Genomic DNA, 16,045 nt, shown 5'->3' with positions numbered 1-16,045 from the left:
GCCTCTCCCTATTCCTTGCATCAAAATGCATCACCTCACACTGGTCAGTATTAAATTCCATTTGCCACCTGTCTGCCCATGTTGCTAGCCTACTATGCCCTGTTGCAGGCAGTTCATACCATTCTCACCGTTCGCCGCATCTCCAAGTTTGGTATCATCAGCAAATTTTGAGATTCTACTCTGCATTCCAAGATCCAAGTCATTTATATATATCAGAAAAATCAACGGTCCCAGCAGTGAACCTTGGAGAACACCACTGTTACCATCCTCCAGTCTGAAAAGCAAACATTTACTACACCTCACTGTTTTCTGTCCATAAGCCAATTTTTTTTTATCCAATTGGACACCGACCCTCCTCGTCAATGAGCTTCAATTTTTTTAACCAGCCTTTTATATGATAATCATAGACATCATAGTTAAGCCCAATCTTGCTTGACTGATAGGAACAGATGTACACTTTCCAGTAAGGGTCACTGGGGTGGGAATTGCCTTATATTTTCACTGTCCCAGAAATTTGAGTTTAATTGTTGTATCTGCAGTACTGCCTCAACTGCAATCAGTTAATACAGCACAGATCTGGGGTCAATCCTGAGATCTTTCTGGCATTTATGACTTTTTTTTTAATACATTCATGGGATGTGGGCATCACTGGCTGGGCAGCATTTGTTGCCCATCCCTAATTGTCCTTGAACTGAATGGCTTGCTAGGCCATTTCAGAGTCAAAAACATTGCTGTGGGTCTGAAGTCTCATGTAGGCCAGATCAGTTAAGGACATTAGTGAACCAGATGGGTTTTTACAACAAAAAACAACAGTTTCATGGTCATCATTAGACTAGCTTTTTTTTAATTCCTGATTTTTATTAGTTGAGTTCAAATTTCACCATCTGCCATGGTGGGATTTGAACCCATGTCCCCAGAGTATTAGTCTGGGGGTCTGGATTACTAGCACAGTGACATTACCACTACACCACTGCCTCCCTTAACACATAACTGATGCATATACCTACTGTGGAATTGTGAGAGCAGCTTTACTGAATTTAAGATGAAAACATTCCTCATTTTGAAAATGAACCCAGAATCAAGGACATTCTATTTAGCCTATTTAAAAGAGCAGTATCACAGAAACAAAAACAAGAAATGCTGGATTCACTCAGCAGGTCTGGCAGCATCTGTGGAAAGAGAAGCAGAGTTAACGTTTCGGGTCAGTGACCCTTCTTCGGAACTGAAACAAAAACAAGAAATGCTGGATTCACTCAGCAGGTCTGGCAGCATCTGTGGAAAGAGAAGCAGAGTTAACGTTTCGGGTCAGTGACCCTTCTTCGGAACTCAGAAGTATCACAGAAATGTCTGCTTAAAAATTATCGCCTGTACTCATTGCTCCTCAAAATATGTTCATGATAATGTTTAAATGCAATTTTAAAATATTATTGAAGTAAGAGTTCCATTAGGACAGTCTCACTGACATTGATGCATTCAAGGCCAGTTACAGCTGCAGATGGGATAATGATCCTATTGTGTCTGTTTCTGTAGAATGGAAGAAGGGAAGTAGGAAGCAAGGGCCAAAAATGTATAGTTGTATACCCTCTGAACAGTCAAATGGTCAGATGGCCTGAAAGAGTGCTGGGGTAGTTCCAACAATATGTATTATTCCACTTTATAAAGGCAATGTGAGTTTTCACATTGAAAATGTAATATTATTAACCCTACAACGGCTTAGTTGCTATATGCACTGCCCATTGTGGACAGCTCAGTTCGAATCTCTGGTTTGTAGAGAGTTAACTGATGTCAGCTTGGGGCCCACAATTAAGATCAGTACTTCTGGGGAGGGACCAAGGGTGGATATCAGTCAGGTTTCCCGTTCCTGATTGTTATCCAGTGAGCACGTCTGATAACGTATGCAGACTTTGGTGCAGCAGCATTGGGCTCAACTTTGCTGTTCCCACAGTTAAAAAAACTTCCTGACACTCACTGTACAGGCTCTCATATGAATTATGATAGCTTTTACAAGGTTCTGGAGCACAAAAGGTGCCCGTGGCACTTTATCCCAGGAAAGGGAGGGAGAAGCATATATTATAAGCAACATTGCTTATAGTAGCAACTTATATTACTATAAAAATGCATTATTATAACAATACAGGTTCTCTAATTATTTTATTCGGACCATTCAGTTATTTAATCTGCATTTCCAATTTTGCCTAGAGGGGGCACTAGAGACTGCTTGCTAATTTGAGACATTCAGTTGAAAGATCTGCTTGAAAACAAAGTGCTTCTTTTCATTAGAATGTCTCCTAAGTTACTTTTATTAAGATTTATACTTCATTTTTTGAAAATTCAGACATTTCAGCATTTGAACAATGGGTTGAAATCATGCTGTTTGAATATTTCTGAAGAACATGTTAACAAGGTTATATTAAAATCCCTTTGTCTGCAATTTTAACAAGGGGTGAACCCATTTATTTTGAACACTCAGCAAATAGCCTGCCAGCCAGTACTCATTGAGAATGGCTTGTTGGGCAGAATACTGAAGTGTTGTTTAGAGTCATAGAGTTATAGAGTTATACAGCACAGAAACAGGCCCTTCGGCCTGTGTCTGTGCCGGCCATCAAGCACCTAACTATTTTATAGAGAGAGATACAGCACCGAAACAGGCCCTTCAGCCCACCGAGTTAATTCCATTTTCCAGCACTTGGCCCATAGCCTTGTATAGCTATGGCGTTTCAAGTGCACATCTAAATACTTCTTAAATGTTGTGAGGGTTCCTGCCTCTACCACCTCTTCAGCTAGTTCGTTCCAGATTCCAACCACCCTCTGGGTGAAAAGATGTTTCCTCAAATCCCATCTAAACCTCCTGCCCCTTACTTTAAATCTATGCCCCCTGGTTATTGACCCCTCCACTAAGGGGAAAAGTTTCTTCCTAACTAACCTGTCAATGCCCCTCATAATTTTGTATACCTCAATCATGTTCCCCCTCAGCCTTCTCTGCTCTAATGAAAACAACCCTAGCCTTTTCAGTCTCTCTTCATAGCTGAAATGCTCCAGCCCAGGCAACATCCTGGTGAATCTCCTCTGTAACCTCTCCAATGTAATCACATCCTTCCTATAGTGTGGTGCCCAGAACTGCACACAGTACTCCAGCTGTGGCCTAACTAGTGTTTTACACAGCTCCATCATCACCTCCCTGCTCTTATATTCTATGCCTTGGCTGATAAAGGCAAGTATCCCATATGCTTTCCTAACCACCTTATCTACCTGTGCTGCTGCCTTCAGTGATCTATGGACAAGTACACCAAGGTCCCTCTGACACTCTGTACTTCCTAGGGTCCTACCAACTATTGTATATTCCCTTGCCTTGTTAGTCCTCCCAAAGTGCATCACCTCACACTTCTGAGGTTTAAATTCCATTTGCCACTGCTCTGCCCATCTTACCAGCCCATCTATATTGTCCTGTAATCTAAGGCTTTCCTCCTCACTATTTACAACACCACCAATTTTCATGTCATCTGCGAACTTACTTATCATACCTCCTATATTCACGTCTAAATCATTAATGTACACTACAAACAGCAAGGGTCCTAGCACCGATCCCTGCGATACACCACTGGTCACAGGCTTCCACTCGCAAAAATAACCCTCGACCATTATCCTCTGCCTCCTGTCACTAAGCCAATTTTGCATCCAATTTGCCAAAATGCCCTGGATCCCATGGGCTCTTACCTTCTTAACCAATCTCCCATGCGGGACTTTATCAAAAGCCTTACTGAAGTCCATGTAGACTACATCAACTGCTTTACCCTCATCTACACATCTAGTCACTTCCTTGAAAAATTCATTCAAGTTAGTTATACACAAACTCCCTCTGACAAAGCTAAGCTGACTATCCTTGACTAATCCTGCCTCTCCAAGTGGAGGTTAATCCTGTCCCTCAGAATTTTTTCCAATAGTTTCCCTACCACTGATGTTAGACTCACCGGCCTGTAATTACCCAGTTTATCCCTGCTACCCTTCTTGAATAATGGCACCACATTCCCTGTCCTCCAGTCCTCTGGTACCTCTCCTGTGGCCAGAGATGATTTGAAAATTTGTGTCTGAACCCCTGCTATCTCCTCCCTTGCCTCACATAATAGCCTGGGATACATCTCATCTGGGCCTGAGGATTTATCCACTTTTAAGCCTGCTAAAACAAATACTTCCTCCCTTTCAATGCTTGTATGTTCAAGTATATCACAATACCCCTCCCTGATCTCTGCACCGACATCATCCTTCTCCATAGTGAACACAGATTCACTTTGGAAGGAGTAACAGGAATGCAGAGTACTGGGCTAATGGGAAGATTCTTGGTAGTGTAGATGAACAGAGAGATCTTGGTGTCCAGGTACATAAATCCCTGAAAGTTGCTACCCAGGTTAATAGGGCTGTTAAGAAGGCATATGGTGTGTTAGCTTTTATTAGTAGGGGGATCGAGTTTCGGAGCCACGAGGTCATGCTGCAGCTGTACAAAACTCTGGTGAGACCGCACCTGGAGTATTGCGTGCAGTTCTGGTCACCGCATTATAGGAAGGATGTGGAAGCTTTGGAAAGGGTGCAGAGGAGATTTACTAGAATGTTGCCTGGTATGGAGGGAAGGTCTTACGAGGAAAGGCTGAGGGAATTGAGGTTGTTTTCGTTGGAGAGAAGGAGGAGGAGAGGTGACTTAGTAGAGACATATAAGATAATCAGAGGGTTAGATAGGGTGGATAGTGAGAGTCTTTTTCCTCGGATGGTGATGGCAAACACGAGGGGACATAGCTTTAAGTTGAGGGGTGATAGATATAGGACAGATGTTAGAGGTAGTTTCTTTACTCAGAGTAGTAGGGGCGTGGAACGCCCTGCCTGCAACAGTAGTAGACTCGCCAACTTTAAGGGCATTCAAGTGGTCATTGGATAGACATATGGATGAAAATGGAATAGTGTAGGTCAGATGGTTTCACAGGTCGGCGCAACATCGAGGGCCGAAGGGCCTGTACTGCGCTGTAATGTTCTAATTCTAAAAAAAAAGATGAAAAATAATCATTTAAACCTCACCTATGTTCTCCAGCTCCACACACAGATTGCCACTTTGGTGCCTAATGGGCCCTACTCTTTCCCTGGTTATCCTCTTGCCCTTAATATACTTATAAAACGCCTTAGGATTTTCCTTTATCTTGCCTGCCAGTGTTTTTTCATGTCCCCTTGTCGCTCATAATTTCATGCAAACACACTACTGCATTATTATCTGACATGCAGTACTGGATGAGCAGAAATTTCCTCCAATTAAATATTGGGAAGTCTGAAGCCATTATTTTCGGTCCCCGCTCCAAACTCCGTTCTCTAGATACTGACTCTATCCCTCTCTGTGGTAACAGTCTGAGATTAAACCAGTCTGTTCACAACCTTGGAGTCACAGCTGACCTTGAAATGAGCTTCTGATCTTATATTCATGCCATCACTAAGAGTGCCTATGTCCACCTGCGTAACATAGCCCAACTTCGCCCCTGTCTCAACTCATTTGCTGCTGAAACCCTTATTCATGTCTTTGTTACCTCTTGTCTTGACTATTCCAATGCATTCCTGGCTGGTCTCCCATATTCTACTCCCTGTAAACGTAAGGTCATCCAAAACTCGCTGCATGCCTATGTCTTAACTTGCATCAAGTCCCTTTCCTCTATCATCCCTGTGTTCGCTGATCTATATTGGCTCCAGGTCAAGCAACGATTTTAAAATTCTCATCATTGTTTTCAAATCCCTCCATGGTCTTGCCCTCCCTATTTCTGAAATCCCCTCTAGCCCCACATCCCTCTAGGATATTAAAAGCAAAATACTGCGGATGCTGGAAATCTGAAATAAAAACAAGAAAGGGGTGAGGGTAGAGGTTCGGGAAATGGGCCGGACACGGTTGAGGGCCCTGTCAACCACAGTGGGGGGGAATCCTTTCATTGAAAACTGTCGGCGAGACATTGGTCATCTCAATTTCTCTGCTCCCCTCACTCACTCTAACCTGTCCCCCTCTGAACTTGAGGCACTCCGTTCTCTCAGGTCTAACCCCAACATGGTCATCAAACCTGCAGACAAGGGTGGTGCTGTTATTGTTTGGCGTACCGACCTCTACCTTGCAGAGGCTTAGCGCCAACTCTCAGACACTTCTTCCTACCTCCCTCTGGACCATGACCCCACCACCGAACATCAAGCTACTGTCCACAGGACTGTCACTGACCTCATCTCCTCTGGAGATCTTCCCTCTACAGCTTCCAACCTCATAGTCCCGCAACCCCGGACAGCCCGCTTCTACCTCCTTCCCAAAATCCACAAACAGGATTGTCCCAGCAGACCCATTGTGTCAGCCTGCTCCTGCCCACTGAACTTATTTCTTACTATCTTGACTCTATCTTTTCTCCGCTGGTCCAGTCTCTTCCCACCTACATCCGTGACTCTTCTGACGCCCTACGTCATTTTGACAATTTCCAGTTTCCTGGCCCCAACCGCCTCGTCTTCACTATGGACGTCCAATCTCTCTACACCTCCATCTCCCACCAGGACGGTTTGAGGGCTCTCCGCTTCTTCCTTCAACAGAGGCCCAACCAGTCCCCATCCACCACCACCCTCCTCCGCCTGGCTGAACCTGTTCTCACATTGAACAACTTCTCCTTCAACTCCACTCACTTCCTTCAAGTAAAAGGTGTTGCTATGGGTACCCACATGTGTCCGAGTTATGCTTGTCTTTTTGTGGGATATGTCGAACATTCCTTGCTCCAGTCCTACATAGGCCCCCTCCCCCAACTCTTTTTCCGGTACATTGATGACTGTATCGGTGCCATTTCCTGCTCCCACCCCGAACTGGAAAGCTTTATCAACTTTGCTTCTAATTTCCACCCTTACCTCACCTTTACATGGTCCATCTCCGATACTTCCCTTCACTTCCTGGACTTCTCTGTCTCCATCTCTGGGGATAGGTTGTCTACTAATATCCATTATAAACCCACCGACTCCCACAGCTACCTGGACTACACTTCTTCACACCCTGCCTCCTATAAGGACTCCATTCCATTCTCCCAGTTTCTCCGTCTCTGACGCATCTGCTCTGATGATGCTACCTTCCATGACAGCGCTTCTGATATGTCTTCCTTTTTCCTCAACCGAGGATTCCCCCCCCACTGTGGTTGACAGGGCCCTCAACCGTGTCCTGCACATTTCCCGCACCTCTACCCTCAACCCTTCCCCTCCCTCCCAGAACCGTGACAGGATTCCCCTTGTCTTCACTTTCCACCCCATCAGCCTCCATATCCAAAGGATCATCCTCCGCCATTTCCGCCACCTCCAGCGTGATGCCACTACCAAATGCATCTTCCCCTCCCTTCCCCTGTCAGCATTCCGAAGGGATCGTTCCCTCCGCGACACCCTGGTCCACTCCTCCATTACCCCCACCACCTCGTCCCCGTCCCAGGGCACCTTCCCTTGCAATCGCAGGAGGTGTAATACCTGCCCATTTACCTCATCTCTCCTCACTATCCCAGGCCCCAAACACTCCTTTCAGGTGAAGCAGCAATTTACTTGTACTTCTTTCAATGTAATATACTGTATTCGCTGCTCACAATGTGGTCTCCTCTACATTGGGGAGACCAAACGCAAACTGGGTGACCACTTTGCGGGACACCTCTGCTCAGTCCGCAAGCAGGACCCCGAGCTTCCGGTTGCTTGCCATTTCAACACTCCCCCCTGCTCCCATCTCTGTCCTGGGATTGCTGCAGTGTTCCAGTGAACATCAACGCAAGCTCGAGGAACAGCATCTCATTTACCGATTAGGCACACTACAGCCTGCCGGACTGAATATTGAGTTCAATAATTTCAGAGCATTACGGGACCCCCATTTTACTTTTATTTTTAGTTATTTTTTCTTTTTCCTTTAAATTTTTTTTTTTGTGTTTATTTTATTTTATTTCATCTTAGTTTGTTCAGTTTGCTTACCCACTGTTTTTTTCATGTTTGTACTTGCGGCTGTTCAATTTTCAGTCCGTTAACACCCTTTCTGTACTAATGCTTTGTCTTTTAACACACCATTAACATTTCTTTGCTCCATGACCTTCTGGTCAGCTATTCTGTGACCTTGTCCTATCTACACCTTCTCCTTTGTTATCTCTTGCCCCACCCCTACTTTACTTGCTTATAACCTTTTACATTTCTAATATTTTCCAGTTCTGAAGAAGGGTCAGTGACCTGAAACATTAACTCTGCTTCTCTCTCCACAGATGCTGCCAGACCTGCTGAGTATTTCCAGCATTTCTTGTTTTTATTGTCCCTCCAAGATATCTACGCTTCTCTAATTCGGGCCTCTTGGGGATCCCCAATTTTTAAACACTCCACCATTGTTTGCCTAGGCTCTAAGCTCTGGAATTACCTCCCTACACTTCTCTGCTTCTCTACTTCACTTTCATCTTTAAGACACTCCTTAAAAACTACCTCTTTGACTAAGCTTTGTCATCTGATCGAATATCTCTTTCTGTGGCTCAGTGTCATATTTTGATTTATAATGTTCCTGTGAAGCCCCTTGGGACATTTTATTACATTGAAGGTGCTATATAAATACAAGTTGTTGTTACTAATGTTGCACGACACAGTTTCACGCAAGTTCATTGCTACTGCTGACTAGTTTCAGAAACTCAGCTGGGCTGCTGAAAGAATGGAAGAACCAGCAGTTAAAATGGCCGGCAGTGAGTTGGAGTCCCCTGCTGTAAAGTAAGCTAATAGGAAAAGCCCATGAGGTTCATTCCTGTTGCCAGATCAGAGTTCATCAAATTATAAGCTGACTAAAAATGCTATCCTTGGGGTATATGAGCTAGTACCGGAAGCTTACCGCCAGAAGTTCTGGACCCTCTGGAAACAAGCTGATCAAACTTACTTAGAGTTGAGAGAAGAAAGCAGCTGGCTTTTGACCGGTGGTTAATGGCCCTTAAAGTACAGCCCAGCATTGAAAACCTCAGAGAGGTAATTCTCCTCGAGGAATTTAAAAACTCTCTCCCATTTTCCATAAAGACCCATGTGGAGGAACAAAAAGTACATAGAGCAAGGCAAGCTACACTTCTGGCTGATGAGTTTGCTCTAATATACAAGTTGGTTCCCTCGGGGAAAACCTTTCCTAGTCACTCTGACAAATCCGAAAAGGGCAAAGGGTGGGAAGGTAATAGGAGCCCAAGCAGTCCTGGGAGCGAAATAACATTTGGACACACAGGGGGCCCTCCTCCAGCCAAAAAAGATAGTGATGTAAGTAGGAATGAGACCCGGAGGCCTGTGTGCTTCCATTGTAATAAGGCAGGTCATCTAAGCGCTGACTGCTGTAAACTATGGGGAAAGCCTGTGGAGTTAATCAGGGCACAACCGCTCAGTGAAGGAAAAGGGACCCTGATGGAAAGCGCAGCAGAACAAGCTGTGGCTTTGACTGCAGCGGCAGTAAGACCCAGAAGTAATCCCCTGCAGTTCCCCTGAAAGTGTAGTGAATCAGGCCATGACCAAACCAGCTCCCCCAGAGGAGAGTGAATTGGCACTGCAGACAGATGACCATGAGGTCTGTCTGTCTGAAACTTTCTTTGGAAAGTTGGAGGACCCAGGGAATGGATTAAATGGAGTTGAGGCTCAGCGAGCCGACCCAGTACTGAGAGAGTAAACACAGGCTGTCCAGACTGAAACTGAAGCAGAGGGAGTCCCTGATTGGTACTATTTAAAGAATGAGGTACAGATGAGAAAATGGAGTTCTCCTCACAGCCTGAGGAAAAAGAGTGGACAGCAGTTTACCAGTTAGTGGTACCACAGAGGTACCGGAGGAAAATACTGAGAATAGCCCATGAGATTACAATGGTTGTACATGTCAGTATACGAAAAATCAAAGCCCGCATAAGGCAGCAGTTTGACTGGCCAAAATTCCACAATGATGTGGTGGAGCACTGTAGGAGTTGCCACATGTGCTAGGTTGAGGGGAAACCCCAACCTGTAGTGAAGCCTGCACCCCTAATTCTAGTACCGGCTTTTGGAGGACCCTCCAGCAGAGGGCTGGTGAATTGTAAGGGGCCCTGCCGAGAACAAAAAAGGGACAGACAGGCACAGGGCTGGCAAAAAGTAAGAGAGGAAAGCGGAAAAGGGAACAAAGAGGGCAGGTTAAAGGAGGTCCAGGAGGGTAGCCAAAGAAAACCCCTACTGTCAGGTCAGCCAAGCCCAAAATGTTGGAAAAATTAGACCCTACATTCTCCTATGTAAACGCAGACACCTGAAGCACCCCACCAGGGTTGCTAACAACATTTGCAGAAACCTGCAGGAACAAAGAAAGTCCTCAAGGGGGCAGAGAAACATTGAGGGTGATGGCTCACCTAGTCGAAGTGCCGCAGGGGGGTGCAGTAGAATCTGGACAAGTATATGCAAGCAGGAATGTCCCAGAGGATAAAGGGAAGATTAGCAAAGAATTCTCCCCCACAGTCAGGAGAAAAGGGAACCAGCAATACCCTGAAGTGAACAGCACTTGCATGACTCGACAGAGCACTGAAAGCGAGGTCAGAATGGATCCACCCACTGCCAACTCTCATGAGCAGAACTCCAAACCAGTGCTAATTAAATCTAACCATCCCCCTGCAGACCCCAAAAGGAACAAAGGCACCCTAGACAATCATGGAAATGTGCAATTTTCAAACCTCCCCAAAAATCACCTGTTTATTGGGATGCCCATTCCCAACTTACTGTAAGCTGATAATGAAGAAACTTTAAAGCCCTCGGGAAATACATAACTATCTCAGACCCACCTCAAGGAAAAGGGGCAGTTTAAAGCAGCACTGCTACAAAGGAAAGACAGGCTGTACCAATTTTAAGATTTCTGGATAAATGAAAATGAACGAAATGCATGTGTGCTTTCCTGTACTGTCTCTTCCTTCTAATTTATAATGAAATGCTCTCCTACTGTCGCATTTCATTAGGCAAGAGGTGGAGGTGTGACGGAAACCACATTGGCAAATGGAAACATATTAATTTTGTCATGTGGAACACTACTTGAACTTTTTACTGGACATTGAACATAACTTGTTTTAAAAAAATCACAGAGTAGGACAGCTGAAACATGGCTGCACGTTTGCATTCTGAGAGACAGTTGACTAGAGAGACAATGGAAGTGCTCTGATTCAATTAAGAAGATTGGTCTGGGCAATCATAATAATCAACTTCCTTTGTCTGTGTAAGAGCTAGCACTCCCCCCCCCCCAACCCCCCCACCACCACCACCCCACCGAGTATGTCTAGTAAGCTTTGAAGAATCAACAATCCTCCCCAGAAGATGATGTTTCAAATGAAGAGCTGGTCACATGACTTACCTGCTGGCCAGACTGGGAACTCTTTGAATTGTGCCTCACAGAAAGGTTTTGGGCAGATTACAATTTGAAGACCAAAGAAAAGGAAGGTCCCTCTCTCTGTCTCTCTCTCTCTCTATCTCTTTCTCAAGCAAAATCCCAGGGACCCATGGAAGCAGCTTAAGCCTCAAGACAGAGAACCTCTTCAGCCTTCTGGTACCAGAGAAACAAGTTTAAAAGTGTACACTGAGCCCCAATGAGAACTGCAAGAGTTAAATTAACTCCAATCAGGGTCTTTACATCCAAACAAAAGACAGTAACTGAATTCCATTTATTACTCCAAACCACACCCCCCCTTCTTTATTCTTTCTCCCACTCTGTATCTATGTGTGTGTGTGCTTATCAAGTATGCATGCTGGTGTGGTTGTGTCACATATTTTTAGTAACTTTAACTGAGTTAGAGTGTTAAGGCTAATAAACCTACACATTTCTTGTTTAAACCTAAGGAAATCTGTCTGATTGGTTCATTTACAATTATAATTAGAGAGCAGTGAGCAAGGGCTCACTGAGGTGAAGCTAAAAACATTATGTTTTAAAAGGTAAACCCTGTTACGGCCAAACCAGGAAAGGGGCAAGAAGGGAGCCTGAGACCCCTTCCTCACCCGGTCGTAACAAAAAGGACAATCTAGAGTAAGAATAATTAACTGGGAGAAAGCCAACGTCAATGGGGTAAGAATGGATCTGGGCCGAATAAATTGGAATCAAAGGTTGGCTGGAGAAATGGTAGCTGAACAATGAGCTACCTTCAAGGAAGAGATAGTTCGGGCACAGTCAAGTTATGTTCCCATGAAGGGGAAAGGGAGGGCAAATAAATCCAAAGCCCCTGGATGACAAAATAGATAGAGATGAAGACAAAGAAGAAAAAGTGTGCTTATGACAGATGTCAGGTAAAAATACAACAGAAAACCAGGCTGAATATAGAAGGTTCAGAGGGGAAGTGAAAAAACAAATAAAAGAACCAAAGAGGGAGTATGAAAAGAGACTGGGGGGAAATCCCAAAGTCTTCTCTAGGCATGTAGTTAGTAAAAGAGTGGTAAAAGGTGGAGTAGGGCCAATTAGGGACCAAAAGGGTGATTTATGCATGGAGGCAGGAGGAATAGCTGAGGTTGAATGCATAGTATTGAATGAATACTTTGTATCTGTCTTTAAGAAGGAAGAATATTCTACCCCAGCCACAGTGAAAGAGAAGGTAATTAATACACTAGAAAGATTTAAAATTGATAAGGAGGAGGTATTAGATTGGCTGTCTATACTCAAAGTGGATAAGGCACCAGGGCTAGATGAGTTGCATCAAAGAATACTGAGGGAAGTGAGAGTGGAAATTGCGGAGGCACTAGCCATAATTTTCAGTCTTCCTTAGACTCAGGGGTAGTGCCAGAGAACTGGAGAATTGCAAATGTTACACCCTTGTTCAAAAAATGGTGTAAAGATAAGCCAAGCAATTGCAGGCCAGTCAGCTTAACTTCAGTGGTGGGGAAACTTCTAGAAACAATAATTCAGGACCAAATCAATAGTCACATGGACAAATTCGGGTTTTATTTATTTAGTTATTTAGAGATACAGCACTGAAACAGGCCCTTCGTCCTACCGAGTCTGTGCCGCCCATCAACCACCCATTTATACTAATCCTACATTAATCCCAAATTCCTACCACATCCCTACAATTCTCCTAACACCTCCCTACACTCGGGGCAATTTACAATGGCCAATTTACCTATCAACCTGCAAGTCTTTGGCTGTGGGAGGAAACCGGAGCACCTGGCGGAAACCCACGCGGTCACAGGGAGAACTTGCAAACTCCACACAGGCAGTACCCAGAATCAAACCCGGGTCACTGGAGCTGTGAGGCTGTGGTGCTAGCCACTGCGCCAGGGTTATTTAAGGAAAACCAGCACGGATTTGCTAAGGGAAAATCATGTTTGACTAAGTTGCTGGAATTTTTTTGAAGAGATAACAGAGAGGGTTGATGAGGGCAATGCTGTTGGTATGGTGTACATGAACTTCCAAAAGGTATTTGATACAGTGCTGCACAACAGAATGGTGAGCAAAATTATAGCTCATAGAATATAAGGGACAGTAGAAACATGGATATGAAATTGGCTGAGTGACAGGAATCAGAGAGTAGTGGTTAATGCATGTTCTTCAGGCTGGAGAAAGGTTTGTAGTGGAGTTCCCCAGGGGTCATAGTTGGAGCCCTTGCTTTTCCAGTTGAATTGCTCATTTGCTGCGGACATGATGGGCCGAATGGCGTCCTTCTGTGCTGCAACGATTCTGTATAAGCCAGATACTGCTGGTTATACATTAAATAGCTAGCTGTATAAACCAATATATATATAAGCCAATCAGATGTATCTGCTTGTACATTACATGCATTGGTTGGCTGTAGAAAGCACTCTGAGCTTGATTGTAGGTACTGTGTGTCAGGCTGTGCTGTGGCTGAGTGATTGTATCGAACCCCTGCTCAGGGTTTGAGGGCGCTGCGCCGCCATGTTACTGTTAGGCTTGTTCCGTTCTGCCGTCTCACATTCGGTAAGGATCGTCTGTTTGTTAAATCATTTCCCAGTATTTCAAACCGAGTGAGACTGTATTTTTTTTGGGAGTGTAGGGATCTGTTTGAAAAGGAAGAGTTAATACCGCCTGCGGGCCTAAGCCTGACTGAGAGTTAACATGGCGGCCGCTCGACCTTGCTGGGGAGGCAGGGCCTCGCTTCACTTTATTTAATCATCCACTGCCCCTCACGGCATTAGTCTTTATAAATTTCACCTCATTTGTTTCTAGATGGGGAAGCAATGATCACTATTATTAGGGTTTAGAATAGTTATAGACAATGATGAGGAAAAATCAACTGTGAAAATATTCTACTGGAAGAGAGCAAATTTCATTGAGTTGAAAAGGGATATGGCTAAAGTGGAGTGGCATCAAGGATTGACAGGTAAAACGGTAAATCAGCAAAAAGAGGCCTTTAAAAGGGCCGATAGTTCAGGTACAGACTAGACGTTTTTCCCACGAGGAAAAAAGAACAGGCATCCAAAGGAAACAGTAACTGAACAATGAGCCGTCTTCAAAGAGATAGTTCGGGCATAAAGTATGTCCCCTCGAAGGGGAAAGGTAGGGCAAATAAATCCAGAGCACCCTGGATGACAAAATAGATAGAGATGAAGAAAAAGTACTTATGACAGATGTCAGTTAGAATGGAGAATCTGGCTGAATATAGAAGGCTGAAGGAAAGTGGAAAAAAAACAAATGAGAAGCAAAGAGAGAATGAAATGAGACTGGCAGCTAATGTAAAAGGGAATCTCAGTCTTTAGGCATATAAATAGTAAAAGGGTGGCAAGAGGTGGAGTAGGGCTGATTAGGGACCAAAAGGGGCATTTATGCATGAAGGTGGGGGTCTAGCTGAGATGCTAAATAAATACTTTGCATCTGTCTTTACTAAGAAGAAGATGCTACCCCAGCCATGGTGAAAGAGAAGGTAATTATTACAGTAGAAGGGTTTAAAATTGAAAAGGAGGAGGTATTAGGTAGGCTGTCTATACTTAAAAGTGGATAAAGGACCAGTGCTGAATGAGATGCATCCAGGGATACTGAGGGACGTGAGAGTGGAAACTGCAGAGGCACTGGCCATAATTTTCCAGTCTTCCTTGGACTCAGAGGTGGTGCCAGAGGACTGGAGTCCTGCAAATGTTACACCCTTGTTCAAAAAATGGTGTAAAGGTAAGGCCAGCAACTACAGGCCAGTCAGTTTAACTTTGGAGAAACTCCTAGTAATAATTCAGGACCAAATTAATAGTCATATGGACAAATGTGGGTTAATTAAGGAAAGCCAGCATGGATTTGTTAAGGGAAAATCATATTAATCTAACTTGCTGGAGTTATTTGAAGAGGTAACAGAGGGTTGATGAGGGCAATCCTGTTGGTGGATTAGGCAGATAAGTGGCAGATGAAGTTCTATGTAGAGAAATGTGAAGTGGTTCATTTTGGTAGGATGAACATGGAAAAACAATATAAAATAAAGGCTACAACTCTAAAGGGGGTGCAGGAGCAAAGTGACTAGGGGTATATGTGCATAAGTCATCGAAGGTGGCAGGACAAATTGGGAGAGTGGTTAATAAAGCATACAATATCCTGGGCTTCATTATTAGGGGTATAGCATACAAGAGCAAGGAGGTTATACTAAACTTGTATTAGACGCTAGTTCGGCCTCAGTATCATGTCCAATTCTGGGTGTTACACTTTAGGAAAGATGAGAAGGCATGGGAGAGAATACAGAAAAGATTCATGAAAAATGGTTCAAGGGATGAGGAACTTCCTCTTCAAGGTATGAAGACAGAGTGGAGAAGTTTGGACTGTTTTCCTTGGAGAAGAGAAGGCTGAGAGGAGATTTGATAGAGATATTCAAAATCATGAGGGGTCTGGACAGAGTGGATAGGGAAAAAGTGTTACTACTCGTGAAAGGATTGAGAACGAGAGAGTACAAATTTTAAAGTGATTGGCAAAAGCAACATCAGGTAAGACTTCACACAGCGAGTGGTTAGGATCTGGAATGCACAACCTGAGTGTGGTGCAGGCTGGTTCAATCAAGACATTAAAAAGGGAATTGGACTGTTTATCTGAAAAGGAAGAATATGCAGGACTAAGGGGAGAAGACTGGGGGAA

At 44.2% G+C, this 16,045-nt stretch overlaps 2 protein-coding genes across 5 annotated transcripts in view; one reads left to right on the top strand and one right to left on the bottom strand.

Annotated features, from left to right (window-relative positions):
- Nucleotides 1-16,045, bottom strand: part of acss2l (acyl-CoA synthetase short chain family member 2 like) — a 204,128-nt gene that overhangs the window by 124,959 nt on the left and 63,124 nt on the right. The window lies entirely within an intron of this gene.
- ndufv2 (NADH:ubiquinone oxidoreductase core subunit V2) overlaps nt 13,788-16,045 on the top strand; it is a 47,283-nt gene continuing 45,025 nt past the window's right edge. For 2 of the 3 annotated variants that reach the window (XR_010975013.1, XM_068031260.1), the window contains exon 1: nt 13,789-13,918. Coding sequence is in view for 2 of the 3 variants with exons in the window: in XM_068031260.1 (XP_067887361.1) it covers nt 13,877-13,918 (42 nt within the window). In the remaining variant the exon portion in view is untranslated. Of the gene's footprint in view, nt 13,919-16,045 lie in introns of all 3 variants that reach the window. The other variant, XM_068031261.1, reaches the window with a different exon arrangement.

The sequence above is a fragment of the Heterodontus francisci genome, chromosome 5 (genome assembly GCF_036365525.1).
Source record: "Heterodontus francisci isolate sHetFra1 chromosome 5, sHetFra1.hap1, whole genome shotgun sequence".
Classification (NCBI taxonomy): domain Eukaryota; kingdom Metazoa; phylum Chordata; class Chondrichthyes; order Heterodontiformes; family Heterodontidae; genus Heterodontus; species Heterodontus francisci.
Note: the sequence above shows the minus strand (reverse complement) of the source record. Positions and strands in the feature narration are given on the sequence as shown.